We start from the raw sequence: 16,884 nt of genomic DNA on the forward strand, positions 1-16,884 counted from the left end.
GTTTGTTTTGAAGCTTTTTTTTCTTCAAAGTTTGTCGAATTAATTTTTCAATACCTTGTATAATAAAAAAAATATATAATATACTTAAAATTTTGTTAAAAATTATGATATTGTGAACTCCCTTATTCTTAACACGTAATTTTTTATTTGCAGATGCATGTGCACGAGCGGATATACCGGGCAAAATTGCGAGAGCGACTACATCCCCTGCGATCCGTCACCATGTGAAAACGGGGGCTCGTGTCACGAGGTGGGCGACCTCAGCTACGCGTGCCAGTGTCCCGAAGGTGAGTAAATTTTTTTCTTTTCGCTTCCTATCGCGCCATGAAATCATTTCGCCATCTCCCAGTCCCAAAAGTGAAAGATGAAACTTTTCTCGTCATCAACACGTACGATCTCTTCTTGCGCTCTCTCGACACACGTCAAGGTTAACGAAAAATAAATAAACAGTAAAGTCAAGGTTCACGAAAAATAAATAAATAGCGAAGAATCTCAAGAATTACGCACTAAAAACAAATTTATTGAATTCGAATAAGCAATTATTTCAATATACTGCCAAAAGAATCATATATTTGGAACTAATAATATTGATTTGATGTGAAAAATCTGTATTGAGAAATAAACATTTATTAATTTAATCACTTTTGTTCAGTGCGCAAAATTGCATAGTTATTACATGTACAAAGAAATATAATTTGACGATCTCTCCTTTTTTTCTTTGTCGCGATTTCCGTGAAAATCATTTCGATAAAGCTTTCTCACGAAGCGACGAGGTTGATTCTCGCGCCATTTTGCGGGAATGAACAAAAGTAAAGTCTTCTCTGCCGGCTCATTAATGAAATACGACATGTGCCGATAACTCGCCGCGGGATTTCGGAAGTTTTTCGGAAATTGTCGCGCGCGTTCCAGTCTGTTTATTCGAAAAATAAGCAAGAAAAAGACTCCTCGTACGAGCAGAGCAGTGATTACTCGGTGCAATAGGTACAATACCTACCTCGGCCAGGGGTGTCCGGCCATTTACGTACGTGTGTGTACACGGTGGATGGTTTAATGCGAAGCCTAGGGTCAGCCTAGCGTGGCCTTCTCGCTCCCCGGATCACACAATGCGTGGTCCTCTTTTTCCCAGGCGGACCACGACCATGGCGACCCCACCTTCTGCTCTTCGTCTGCCCCTTCAGTCCCCCTGAATTCTCCCTCTTCCGTCCACCTTGCTGGCGCACCTTCTCCCGTTAAAGAAACGCGAACGAATTCTGCCTTTTTCGCAGGTGGTTCTTCGTTACTGATCGTTACGCGCTTCCTGGTATTATTTTATGCTATTACAAAGTTCTTGTAAGACGTACACAGTAGGAACATTTGTTTTTGTTGTTCAAAACGGTCCCCGTTAAAATTTTTGTGCTATAGTATATTGTGTATCAAATGCGGAAAGTTGACAATTGGTCACGAGTGCGGGGGATGGACCACCCCACACGAGTGAATAATTGTCCGCACGTGATACACATACTATTTTGTATTACAAGTGCAGGCAAAGTGGCTTTGTGCGCGTTTTCTGTGCGCGAGGTGGTCGATCGCACGCCGCCATCTTGCGGCGGCACGGTGCGGGAATAGCCGTGTTCAAAGTCATTGCCCACGGCTGAAGCCATAGGCAATGGCTTTGAATGCGGCTTATTCACTCACCGCGTCGCCATTAGATGGCGGCGTGGGAAATCGGCTGCTTTCCGCACAGAAAACACGCACACAAAATGCCACTTTGCCTGCACGTGTAATACAAAATATTTAACACATTCCTGTGTTAATTTAACATATTACTGTTTTGTTCATTAAACTTAAATGTTAAATTATTAAAACTACTGAAAAAATGTTAAAATAACACAATGTGCATCTATTTTTAATTTTACCCAATAAATATGTTCTAATATTAAATTTCCAGAAAGTTTGCTTAATAACACCTATATATAAATCCGCGAACATTCTCGGTTGATAAGATAGTTGGTGGAAATTGAACTTATTTTGCATAACTTTGCTCGCGCGTGTATATTTTCTGCATTATATTATTAACGTTATGCTTTCTAGTCTCGACATAGACATCCGCGTGTAAGAAGCTCTCGCTAGAGGGCAGTAATCTCCGCAGAAACCTGCGTATATAACTATAAACCCGCTGACTTTTATTTCGATCGTCCTTTTTTCTTCGCGGCCTCGAACAAGGTTGGCGTAAATAGAACCGCCCGTCATTATCGCCTTCTTCGTTCAAGGCGACCGACGCCTTCCGCAAGAAGGCGCACGCTCTTCCTGCTCCATGACACTCCAATAAGTCGCGTCGGGATCGAAACTCGAAGAAGGCGTGCCCCCCTAGTCAGGGTGTCGGCGATCGTTAGTCGAGGATTCTTCCCGGTCGTAACTATTCAGGATTCTGCCAGTCGCTCGACATCCTCGTGATCGAAAAGTCTCCTCTAGATGATGCTCGACCCGCTATTTTACCCTCGTAAATTTTCCTCATTTTCCTCCACTTCGCGTTCCTCTTAATGTATCGACCCTATTTGTCACAGTCACGCTCGATTAATTACTACACTGAAAAAAATTTCTTAACTTATTGACTAAACCTTTCAACTGAATATTATTTTGTTAATTGAACCTATAAAAATATTTAAATTAAATGTAACAGATTAACAAGAAACGTATATTTGACTTAACTACTAATATATGTTAATTTAACAAAATAATTGATTTAACAAAATTTAGTTGAAAGGTTTAGTCAAGCTAACACATTTTTTTTTTAGTGTAATATCCAGACATTTTTTAACATTTAAGAAACTTTGTATTAATTTGAAAAAAATTAGTATTTATTAAGCATATTTTTATTGAACTTTGAACATCATTGTTATTTTTGATTATATAAAAAATATATTTTTTATTTAAAAAAATAAGAAAAATTTTCAGATTGCAAGATAATTATCTAATTAATTATTATCTTGCAAATCTAAAATCTTTTATTTTTCTTTTTATTATAAAAAATAATTTTTTATATAATTAAAGCTAACAACGATGTGCAAAGCCTAATAAAAAATCTGTTTAATTAATATGATTAAAAAATATTTTTAAATGTCAGAGAAATGTTAAAAAATGTTCAAAGAAATATAATTATAAAATAATTATCTTGCATATTCATAATCTCATCTCTTTCCCTTTCTTATATCTTTTTTTATAAATAATTTTTTATCGATAGACACAAAATGCATCTATATAATCATATGTCATATTATTTTTTTTTTATGAGGGGTTAATAATGCTCGGATGTCATCTTACTTCTGTCTTTATTTTTTATACTCGTGACTTGTGCATTTCGCGAGCCAGATATCGAGATAAAATTCATCGCAACCTTCTGGTTCGAAATGATTTGCTCGCGCAAGCATAATGGTTCAATTTGCAGCATCCTCGGCTGCCTGTTGCCACTTCGTGCCGAGCACGAGCCCATCCTCTTCTCTCTAAGGACCTAATCCTGGCCAGCCAAGAATTTCCATCGCGTCGAACGATCCGATCACGCCTCTTCCCTTCGATTCCACTAATTAGAAACTGCTCTATCGAACGTCGGTCAAACGATTAATCACACGCCCGAAGATTAAATCGGTGGAGGAAGGCAGGCTCGTTTTCTAAATCCCAGACCAAACCAACCATTTTCCTTCGTGTATCTTTCTCGGTTTCATCGTTACGTTTCTACAGAGATACCAAGTGTTCGAGAAGTCTTGTTCGATTGATCGACCGCGACGATCCGGCGAAGTTTCTTGCGGAGGAATTAAATCGTCGGTTTTATATCTACGTCGCGCGACGATCGGCAAGAAACTCGAATTTATGGTTGAAGTTGTGTACACCCTCTTTGTCGGCGAGAGATTGAATAGTCTCGTGAGAGACGACGACGCACCGATTCATTTGTCGATTCAATTTTTACCTTCGCGCGACGACAGATTATATTCGATGACTTCATTTTTTTCGCACCTCAAATATATATCATATATATATATATATATATATATATATATATATATATATATGTATATATATATTTGGACAAAATATAGATTACTGAAAAAATCTTTTAATTTAAAGAGAAATATTTTTTTTTATTAAATATTTCCTGGTGTTTATAAGAGATCGATTTTTAAAAATCGACAATTGTTTCACATATATTTAATACATATTTTAGAAAACATACTTCACAAAAATGGAATATTCAGAATATAAGATTAATAAAATTAAAATAAATAATATATACAATATATTATAATATTAAAATTAATGAAATATATTAAAAATATCTATATATAAATATAAATATATATATATATATATATGTATATATATATATATATATATATATATATATATTATTATTCTTGTATTAATATTCTATATTTGGAATATATTATATATAAATTGACAAATTTGTATTTTAAATTAATATTTAAATTAATTTTTCTTATTTTCACATATGATAACTTTTTATGATTATGTAAGGAAAAGATTTTTGAAGCTTGACATTATTAAAATGATTATAATGTAGACGAAAGATTAAGTAGCTTATCAATTTGAAATATGAAATACATGCAATGCTTTTTATTGTTATGACACACACAAATAAGAAGATATTTAACTATCTTAGGTTAATGACTTTGACATGAAAGGCTATTCAAGCTCGTATAACGTCGGCATGAAAAATGTATGTACGAGCTTCCTTATCAATTAAAAGTTAGCATTTTACTTCTATTAAACGACTATCTTCCCGTTTCTCTTAGCAGTTGTAACGGAACCATTACGAGCTTCTGCTTAATTAAAATTAAACAAGCACAGTCGAATCGATCCCATCTATTTTACCGCGATCGATATCGGAAGATCGAGTACATTCGTTCATGTAACTGATTTACAACAAGCGAATATACAAATATGTCAAAATATATGTCAAAAGAAAATAGGATTCAGTATAAAGTTATGCTACACATTATTGTAAAATTATCAAATTTATTTTATAAATGTATGCGCATATGTAAAGAATTTTTTTATTATTTACAATTTATATACAAAATTCCAAAATGTTAGATTTTTTCAATTGTATTTAATTTATTTTCATATTTTAATATATTGTATATATTATTTATTTTATGCATTAAATATTTAGAACAAATTGTCGATTTTTGAAAATCGATCTCTTATAAATATTAGGAAATGTTTAATAAATATTTCTCTTCAAATTAAAAGATTATTTCAGCAATCTATTTTGTACGAATTTGAACAAATTGCATCATAATATATTTATTTTAATTTGAATATGAATATTGACACTTGAAGTGTCACAGAAGACGCAATATTATTTTCCAATTAAATTCTTCAGCATATTCATCGGTAATTTCTAATATCTCATTACTCGTCCAATCGAAGCGTTCGATATATTATATGTAAATGGAACGTGTGTATCTTTTTTCGCCGAATACGCGAAAGCGGTACTTCACCCGGAAACGCGAGAATATAATCGGAGTTTTCCGTCACGCGTCGCGATCGATCCGCTGATAATTATTACATCGGTGCGCGATAACTCGCGCCTCTCGTTTCCACGTGTCGTGTTGTATCTAGTATTCGCGCAACGGTACACGAATTTTAACGCCAAGGTACGTGCGTGTCCTTCTCTCTCTCTTTCTCTGTTACCACCCACACTACTTCGTCCGTAGAAATGTCTCTCAGACACATGATTAAATTTTTTTTATTTCCTATTTTTTGTCCTTTCTTCATTTTTAATTATTTTTATTATTTCAAAATTTTGTTCATACTAAATAAATTCCAGTGTTTATTCAAAAGGAGAAGAAATGCTTAATTTTTTTTAAAACCGAATATGACAAATAATATATGTAATATAATTAGCTCGTGTTTATACTAAAAAACTAATTTTATTGAATATTTATTGACACATCAAAATTAAAATTAATTAATTTTTATTTTAATTTATTATTTTTTAATTTTGACGTGTCAAAAGATATTCAATAAAATTACTTAAATTTTTTTTATCAATTCCAAGACGATTGAAATCCATACACGCGCGACTCTCGAAGAGTAGAGGGAAGATTTATCGACTTCTCTGTTACATTGTTCTTTATTAGTCCCGCGAGCGGAGCTTAACACTTAATTAAATCTCCTCGCGAGTCCCGCCATTCAGGCGACGTTCGCGTTTTCTCAGCGCGTTTCGGCGGCTCTTTGTGCGAGAGCGTTATTAATATCTCTCTCTTCTAATCCGACAAAAAGCGCGTTCCCTTTCTATCTGTCTCCGTCTCTCCTCCAGCGCCGACGTTGCGTAATTAATAGTCCGCGAACGCCCGAGCACAAAGCGAGGCGCGTACGACGACGTCTAACAAGTGTCCTCGCGATGTAACGTCTCTTCTCTTCGTGTGTTACCTCCATTCTCCACGGTTCTCAAGTCCGGGTCTATTTCATCGCACAATCCGGCGTGTCGTCGCTCCATTCTCTCGCTCATCGTTCTTCCGGATCTTCAACCTGACTCCCTAGGTGGTTCAGACACGTAGACAGGATGTCTAGCGGTCGAGGAAATCTGGAAAACCGCATAGTTGACAATTTCTGTTCAATTTAACAGATATTACATGCCTCAAACGGTCCGCAGAAATTTTTCTGTTAATTTAACATAATATGGAGATGTTAAATAAAGACACAAAATAAATGCAAAACTTCAAATAATTTAAAATAAATTTTGTGTAAAATTAACATACTTTTAATGTAAAAATTAACAAATAATATGTTAATTTTAGATTTTTTTATCTTCACTTATAAAATAGAAAATCAACATATTTTTCTGTAAATTTTAACGGATAAATCTTGTCACTAATAAAGCAGAACATATTTATTGTGTAAAATTAAAAATAGATGCATATTATGTGTTATCTTTACATTTTTTAAAATTGTTTTAATAATTTAACATTTAAGTTCAATTAACATAACAGTAATATGTTAAATATTTTGTATTACATGTGCAGGCAAAGTGACACTTTGTGTGCGTGTTTTCTGTGCGGAAAGCGGCCGATTTCCCACGCCGCCATCTAGCGTTAATTAACATTTAAGTTCAATTAACATAACAGTAATAGGTATGTTAAATTAACACATGAATGTGTTAAATAATATTTAACACAAAAATTTTAACGGGGACCGTTTTTAACAAAAAACACAAATTTTTCTACTGTGCGGTCATTGTCAGGGAATTTTATATAAATCTGGAATTGTCAGGGAAAAGTCAGGAAATTTTATTATAATTAATTTGCATTTTCTTAACTCGAATATTGATACATATATAGAGTGTATCTAAATAAATGAGAAAAATTTTAGATGATTCTTTGTCGGTTTCTTACATAATTATCTATATATATAAGCACCGTCTGTCTGTATGTATGTACGCGAACTACTTCCGCATTTGTGGACCGATATTCGTGAAACTGGTACCAAAATGTTGCAAATTTTTTGGGGGTGGCTGCTGTGGGGTTTTTTTTTTAATTTTTTAATTTTTTTTTTTTTTCTACAGAGGAGGGTATGTTTAATCTTTTTTTGCAATATTTCTGAACACATGGTATCAAAATGTTGCAAATTTTTTTGGAGATAACGACGATGCGGTTTTTTTAAGTGTTACACCCCCACCCACGCACTCACCCACGCATCCACCCACGCGCATGCGCATTTATGGACCAATTTTCACGAAATTAGTACCAAAATGTTGCAAATTTTTTTGAGAAAACTACTGGTTTATTTTTTTAAGTTTACCCCTCCACCCACGCACCCACCCACGCAATCGTATATTTATGAACCGATTTTTTTTAAATTGGTACCTCTTCCGGCTCTTGCCCATCGAGCTTTCTGTTTTACTGCAAAAAATGATTATATTACATAATATTTATTTATATAATATTATATTATTATATATAATATTGAGGAGGGAGAGGGAGGGAGAGAGAGAGAGAGAGAGAGAGAGAAAGAGAGAGAGGGATTAATTTAATCTATATATATAAGCACCGTCCGTCTGTCTGTCTGTCTGTCTGTCTGTGCCCGAACTACTTCCGCATTTGTGGACCGATTGTCTCGAAATTGGTACCAAAGTGTTGCAAATTTTTCGGGGGTGGCTGCTGTGGGTTTTTTTTTTAATTTTTTTATTTTTATTTTTTTTCTTCAGAGGAGGGTATGTTTTTGCGAAAAAATTTTTTTTTTGCAATATTTCTGAACACATGGTATCAAAATGTTGCAAAATTTTTGGAGATAGCGACGATGCGGTTTTTTTAAGTGTAACACCTCCACCCACGCATCCACCCACGCATCCACCCACACGCATGCGCATTTATGGACCAATTTTCACGAAATTAGTACCAAAATGTTGCAAATTTTTCTGAGGAAACTGGTGTTTTATTTTTTTAAGTTTACGCCTCCACCCACGCAATCATCCACGCGCGTGCGCATTTATGGACCAATATTTTTACGAAATTGGTACAAAAATGTTGCAAATTTTTTGGAGATGGCGACGATGCGGTTTTTTCAAGTGTTACACCTCCACCCACGCACCCACCCACGCGCATGCGCATTTATGACCAATTTTCACGAAATTAGTACCAAAATGTTGCAAATTTTTCTGACAAAGCTGGTGTTTTATTTTTTTAAGTTTACGCCTCCACCCACGCACCCACCCACGCAATCGTATATTTATAAACCGATTTTTTTAAAATTGGTACCAAAATGTTGCAAATTTTTTGAAGATGGCGACGATGTGGTTTTTTCAATTGTTACACCTCCACCCACGCATTCATCCACGCGCGTGCGCATTTATGGACCAATATTTTTACGAAATTGGTACAAAAATGTTGCAAATTTTTTTGAGAAAGCTGCTGTGTGGTTTTTTAAAGTTTTATCCTACCCACGCATTCACCCACGCATTCACACATTTATTCACAGACTTTTTCGAAATTTGTACTCAAATTTTGTTGGGGATGGCTACTATGATTTTAACAAATTTTTATCATCCTATTCATCCACCCACGCACCCATGCACCCATGTGCATACGCATTTATTGACTTGGTCACACCAATAAGTAATTTTAAATAAATTTGTGTACATGTTTGTGATTGCAAAAATTTGCAACATTTTGGTACTAATTTCGTGAAAATTGCATACAAATTAAAGGTTTATTTACACGAATTGCACACATAATCACAAATACGTACACAAATTTTTTAAAAATTACTTCTTGGTGTGACCAAGTCAATAAATGCGTATGCAAATGGGTGCATGGGTGCGTGGGTGGATGAATAGGATGATAAAAATTTGTTAAAATCATAGTAGCCATCTCCAACAAAATTTAACTACAAATTTCAAAAAAGTATGTGAATAAATGTGTGAATGCGTGGATGCATGCGTGGGTGGGATAAAACTTAAAAAAACCACACAGCAGCTTTCTCAGAAAAATTTGCAACATTTTGGTACTAATTTCGTGAAAATTGGTCCATAAATGCGCATGCGTGTGGGTGGAGGTGTAACACTTGAAAAAACCACATCGTCGCCAAAAATTTGCAACATTTTGGTACCAATTTTTTAAAAAATCCGTTCATAAATATGCGATTGTGTGGGTGGATGCGTAGGTGAAAGCGTAAACTTAAAAAACCCCACACACATACACACAGAGAGAGAGAGAGAGAGAGAGAGAGAGAGAGAGAGAGAGAGAGAGAGAGAGAGAGAGAGCGTGTGTCTTAAAGAAAGAGGGAGGGAGAGAGATAAGGAGAGAGAGAGCATGTGTCTTAAAGAGAGAGAGAGGGAGCGCGTGTGTTTTAGAGTGAGAGAGAGAGAAAGCGTGTCTTAAAAAAAGAAAATAAAATATCTGGGAGAAAAAAATAGATAACATAGTAGTCATCCACAAAAAAATTTAAACATTTATTTTGGTATAAATTTCGTGAAAGTCGAACAACAAATGTGGAAGTAGTTCGCGGTAATACAAAAAAAGAATTAATTTTTTGTGTTAAAACGGATTTAATATAGACTATATGAGGACCGCGCAAAGCGCGGTCCGAATAGAAAGGCTGGCTTTGAGGACCGCGCGAAGCGCGGTCCGAAAAGCTAGTTTTATTATAATTAAGGGAATTTTTACCTTTTTCTTTAGAAAAGTGTAACTCCTCAGGGAGGGCTATAAGAGTACATGTTTATATAAGAAACTCCCCTTAATTTTTGACAAAGAATCATCTAAAATTGTTCGCAGTTATTTAGATACACACCCCGTATATATAAAAAATTTTATATATAAAATATACTTAAAAAAAGAACAATTTGTACTGATCGTGAAACAAATCTGTCTTCTAAACTAAAGAAAAGGGAGACGGGAGCTTCCGAGAAATGCGGAGACACCGATCTTGAGCTGGACGTGGTTGGCTCACAATTTCTCGGGACAGTGACAGATACCGGTCATTCTTGCGTTCATGGCTGCTCGTAGCCGCAGAAATATAAGTATACCGTTGGCGTCTCATTCTCATAAGCGAGACTGGAAGAGGGATACACGATAAATAATGAGTCCGAGCCGTCGCTCTGGACGGAAACGTGACTCCCAGTTGCAACTATTGTCTCTCTATCGCATTCGGGTCCTGGAATATTCAGGAATTATGCGTCAAACTTTCGCTGAGGAAACTAGCAAAATTTTCGTAATAATTATGAAACAACGGTTCCTTGCTGCCTAGAAATGTCTTCTTATACTGTGAGATAAAGATCGGTCTTTATTTGCATAAATGAGAAATCCGAAAGAACGCGCGTGTGTTACATCAACATACATTCGTATAATTTAGTTTTCGTACACCCGAGGGAATATTGTTCGGAAATTATTGCGAGTCTTTATTTGCCCGGAAATTTATACGCCATTATGTTACGGGAATATACGTACATATATGAGGCATATGTGAATATAGCTACGGTATAACAAGTTAATATTAAAATATATTATCAACATTCCTTTTGCATCTCGTAACTCGTTCCTCGTGCGCACACATAGTTACTTTCCCACGATTTCGACAAATCGCACAGATGTGCCATGCGGAACCCCTTTCGATTCTGTTATTCGCTCATTGGGGTCTCGATATTGTCGCAAGAGCCGAATCCGTAGGGAATTGCTCCGAAATCAGGACGAGTATACACGCATAATATATTACAATATCTCTTCTGCGCCACTTTTATGTTAAATATAAAAATTAATAAAAATTATTAAATATTAGAAAATCCAATTAAATCCTCTATCAGCTCTGCATCATCTTAATGTATCATTTAGTGTATACCTATATCATGAGACAGTTGGCGTAACTGTATGCGATGCTCGTACCGTTTTGTATCACCTGTATCATCTGACGTAAGAATGCTGCAATTTTGCTTTCTTTAAAGACTGGAATGAAGAATAGTTCTAGGTTGGACTCTTTGCAAGAGCGAATATTTCTCTCTAGTATTACACTTCTCTAAACATCTCGTTTTATAAAAATTGTTTAAGAAAAAAATATATCATTTTATTTAGCTTGGGATTATTTTTCGAGATAATGACGCACGTATATTACAAAAATTTGCACGCAACCATAAAGCAAAATAATCCGTTGAACTCTACATGCGGGAGATGGATCTCCACGAGGTAGTAGACAAGTCTTTTATTTATCCAGATGAGAGAGAAAGAGAGAGTCCCTTTTGTCTGCATCTCCGGTGAAACGATAAATCTACACCCACGCGGGTGTAAACCGAGCTGGAAACTGCCACTGGAACTTAACCGGAATCGGGCGCGGTTCGCCATTTGCGCTATAAATCTGGATTAATTCAAATCGTTCGTTGAATCGCAATATCGATCGTCGTATTTACCGGGTTGCATTTGACAAGAAAATTCATAGCATTATGTACATTGATTTTATCAGTGTTGTGTTTAGATGATTTTTTAAAATTAACTAGATAAAGATGAGATAAAAATATAGAAATTTATCTTAGATAAGATGAAGATGATTTTGTTTTAAATATATCTAGATAAAAGATAAAGTTATATAGCGATTTATCTAGATAATAATTTTTAAGACTGCTTATGTAAATGCAGTTATAAAAAAAATGTACATTATAAAAGGGATATAAAAATATATGTATTCATATTTTTATTTATAAATTTTTATCGCTTACTACTTAAGTTCTACTATTTAAGTATTTTTATGTCTTATAACTCTAAACCAAATTATCTGAATATTCTTCTTAACACTTTTTTCTAGATCTAAGACGCAGATATAGATAATACATATTTTTATTATTTATATAAAGATAAGATAACGCCAAAATTTTATCTAGATGATCATCTATATAATGTTATTTAGATAACAGCAAACACTGGTTTTCATACATTATACATATATATTCACATTAATTGTTCTAAAAGATATAAGATATAAAAACAATGTTCTGTTAAAAATAAAATACAAAATTGAAATTACGAAACCATAAAATTACCTTGCAATCAAAAAACCAGAATTGACTTATGAAATTATATTTCTATTAAAAAAAAGGAATCTCGGTCAGTGAAATTCTTACCTTTAAATTTTTTAAAACTCTGCACGCTGACCGATCGAATTTGTTCTGCAATTCGTGTGGCGTTCGGTTGACAAAGCAGATGCGCAGGATTTCTGTTCGGAAAACAATGGGTCCGGATCGATAATGCGACGGAGACGGCGATGGGGAGGGAGCCTATCTCCATAGGAAAGGGACCGCACCCCGTAGAAGGCGACCGCGTTGCGTTTGCTCTTGCGCGTGGAAGCGGGCCCCATTGGGCCTCATCGGGCCCCATCGGGCCCCACCGGGCCCCAAGACCGCGAAGAATCACCGAGTCGCTCGTAAAACCGTCGCGCGCCAGCGTTATTCCTCCTCTTATTCTCTCTCTCTCTTTCTCTCCCTTTTCTTCGTCTCTCTCTCTTCTTTTTCCATTGGGCCTTATATTTCCTCTCTTCTACTCTCGATACCATCTACGAACTCTCGCGGCGCAACCCTCTCTCGTACTCTTCATATTTTATCATTACCATATCAGGTTCTTCTCCTATCCTCTTTCTATTCAGCCCCTTATTAAATATACCTACCTTATGAGGATTGCGTATGCACGCAAGAGCGCGTTTGATCATCACGTGGATGGATCGAATCGTTCGTCTGCAGGGTCGCAACTTTTCTTAAAACTTGGTACAATTGCCTTTGCAGTGGCTCTATTTTCTATTAGTCTTATGGATCGTCGCTTCTTTCGAAAATTTCCTTTTTTTGTTTTATAAAATGATATAATTTATTTGAGACTATTTTTTTGTAAATATAAGTAAGTCAACTTGATTTTTGGACATGGACATGGCATTATTTATTAAATATACAGAATTGATTTTTTGAATGCTTCTTGATGCAAACTTGATGGAAGTTCGGTGACATCGTAAACGGAAGTGAAACCAGTTTTGTGAGCGTGTATATAATCGTTTTTAATTAGATCTGATGCGATAATTCAGGATTATATGTTGAAACGAGGCGAGATTTGCTTCGGGTTGATCGCCATTCGTAAAGCAAGTTTCTAGTTTCTTTCGCTTTCCATGTGTAATATACGTATATAAAGAGGCATCGTTCTGATTTCATTTCTTCAGCTTTTTATTTCCTTACAAATCGTACTTCCGTTAAATTGCATCTTCATTCCTTAACTGCATTCCTCAAAGTTTCCTGGAAATTATGCAAATTTTTTGATATGTTAATCGTATGTTATCGAGATATTTTCTTAATTTAATTATTTTAAAATAGCAAATTGAAATTTTTTTACATAAATAATTTGCTATACGTGACTTTTTATACTTTGTTGATCTATCATTCTTATTTCGATTCAAAATTAAATAATTAATAAAATAATATAACAGCATTCTTAAATTTTTTATATATGTAGCTTGTTATTAAATGTAATTTTTAATTAAAAAGTTTATTTAAAATTGTATTACATATATTTCTTTTACAGTTACGATATTTCATTATTGTATAATTTTAATAAAAAAATGTATGCTAAAAAATTACATGATTTCTTGAAGAGAGTAATGTACGCAATAATAGTGATTTTAAAATAAAATACAGTAATACACTATTTCTTCAGAAAATGTCCGTTATGATAAAAATTTCCTGGTAACGTTGCACATGCAGTAGTTTTTCGATCGCTCTTGTATTCTCACCGAACGTCTCTTGCATCTGAAAACCGCAAACCGCGCGCGACGATCGACATGTTTGCGCGTGTGTATGTGCATATATACGTGCGCATCGGCGAATATGCTTGGTTCACGTCCGTGGTATGCACGCGTCGAACGCAGAAGAGAGAGTTCACCGTACTCACGTGGCGATGTGCGAGGGCACAAGAGAAGGCGCGCGTTGTTTCTCCGGGAGGTCATCCCGGTAGAAGTCGCTTGATCCCTGACCTCAGCGCCTTCGTGTTTCCATAAATGTGGCCACAGGATTACTTTATGTCTCGCCTCGTGGAATTTTGTACGCACTCTACACGAAAATTTTGCCTACATCTTCGTGAGATTCAGCGGAAACTGCGTTATATCTAAAATAAATCCAGGATAAAATCTACAAGCTGATCTTCGCGTTAAAATATCTGTCATTTTTCCCGGTAAAATTAAGGGGATGCTGCCGTAGTTCTGTTTTACCGACTTTAAATTAGGTTCATTTTTTATTGAATATACAGATTTGAAAAATCCTCCACAATGCAAATATTGGTAATAATGAATGGGAAGCGCTGTTTTGCAACTAATTTTTGCTGTTTTATGCCTCGACATCGATTCCGCACGCAAATATTCATACATAATTAATTCAAGTACGTTTTATCTGTTTTATCGACTTTAAATTAGGTTAGGTTAGGTTCACTTTTTATTTTAATTCAAGTACGAATCTTTTGATACAAGTTTTTAATCTCATTTTTATTACTACTGTATTATTCTTTCATGTCATCTTTATTGGGAGCGTCATATTTTGTGCACAAATAAACTGTAGAACTTTTATATTAAATAACTATTGTTATGAGCTGATGTAAGAGGCCGATAAAAAAACTGTAATATTTTTTAACTTTTATTGTTTTTTTTTTATACAACGCTCCTCGTTCATTATTATCAATACTTTAATTGTGGAGAAGAATTTTTCAATCTGTATAGCCAATAAAAAGAAGAGCCCTTGAACTCAAAGTCGGTAAAACAGACATGGTCAGCATCCTATTAATTATATATATAATATAATTTTATTTTATATTATATAATATTTAATTATATTATTTTTGTATTTATATTATTTATATTGATTATTAATATTTATATTATTTTTATTTATTTCCATTTATTAATATTTGTTAATCAGACATTTATCGGTTCATTCATTGCCGTTTTTAATGATTTCATTGAAATTTGATGTGTAATTCTTCCCCAAAGTGGTATCAGGATTCCTAGAGGAGATATCGTCTAAGGTGAAGTGACGGAAGAAGGATATAGTAGAAAGGATTTGCCAAGAAGGGAGAAAAAAAGGGGGTAAAGAACCCGGTACACCTGCGGTCATAAACTCGTCGAAGTGGCATGGCATAGCGTAATGGCAGGAGTGCGTTGCCTTTTGCCCTTGATTGCGACGATAAAACCTTTCCCTTTCCTCCGGTTTTTCGCTTCGTCGCCGATTACTACACCCTTCCGATACCTTGCGACTTTACACACTTTGTTTGCCATCCTGCATCTTGAACGCCTAACAGTAAAGGAAGCTACCGGCTGCCTTCAATGAGCCTCATTTTAAACAATTAAAACTAACGAAAATAATCCTTTTTCACGTACTTTAAACATTAAAAAATAAAACATATTAATTTATTAGTAAACATTATATTAAAGAATATTTTTTTTTATATATGACTTTCTGTCCAACATAATTTGAATTTTTATATTTACTGCTCTTAACAACCTTTTATCAAATTTATTAAAATATTAAATTATATAAAATTTTAAATTATTCTGAATACCTGAAATATGAATGAATGAAATATTTGAAAAATGCAAATATATATTTATATGATATTTACATTAATTTTTTCTCTGATTATTTTATCAAATAATGGAAGAATATTAAGGGAGAAATAATATTTTTTTATATGAATGAGAAGTACAACCTTTTTTTTTGCAAACAATGTTAATATTACGATTATGAAAAACGCGATTGTTGAGCGATTTGCTTAAGCAACATTAAATTATCTAATTGCATTCTCTTTGTACACTTTAATTTTCTGTCTTGCGATATTAAAGCGTCATCCTTTTAAACGTACAATGTAAGAATTTAGGACCATTTTTGGAACCACTCGGCTGAACGACTCGAAATTCTTGTTTTACAAGATATTACGCAATATTTACGAGAGACATTATCAAACCGGTACGACCCTTAATTGGCGAATCTCTTCCGATTCTAAGAAAAATTATTAAGATACCGAATGCAGAAATGACGTTGCTTTATCGTGCTCTCTTGGTTGCATTAATCGTAAAAAGATCATAAAGTTTGTGGCAATTACGGATTTTCATTGTTCGGCGAAAATCGTACAACATATAAAAAAGAAATCTCGACGGAATATACACTACCGCTTTATAAGAGAATAAATTTGAGTAGACAGGAAGATGCAGTCAGTGATGAGGGCTTAATTATCAGTATCATATTTCATAGCAATTTTTCCCATGTTCAACAGATAATGTTTTAATCTACATCTCATAAATATTAATCATCTTTAGAAACACTAATAACATTCTAATACGTCCTATTTAAATTATCATCTTAATCGAAAATAATTATCCATTAAAATTATA

At 34.4% G+C, this 16,884-nt stretch overlaps 1 protein-coding gene across 3 annotated transcripts in view; it reads left to right on the forward strand.

Moving 5' to 3' along the window:
• The window catches only part of N (neurogenic locus Notch protein), a 358,480-nt gene that overhangs the window by 169,152 nt on the left and 172,444 nt on the right, over window positions 1–16,884 (forward strand). For all 3 annotated transcript variants that reach the window (XR_014925512.1, XM_085486314.1, XM_085486315.1), the window contains one exon: window positions 154–287. Coding sequence is in view for 2 of the 3 variants with exons in the window: in XM_085486314.1 (XP_085342440.1) it covers window positions 154–287 (134 nt within the window). In the remaining variant the exon portion in view is untranslated. The remainder of the gene's footprint in view (window positions 1–153; window positions 288–16,884) is intronic.

Source organism: Nylanderia fulva, unplaced genomic scaffold, assembly GCF_048542155.1.
Source record: "Nylanderia fulva isolate GAGA-0341 unplaced genomic scaffold, ASM4854215v1 Scaffold42, whole genome shotgun sequence".
NCBI lineage: Eukaryota > Metazoa > Arthropoda > Insecta > Hymenoptera > Formicidae > Nylanderia > Nylanderia fulva.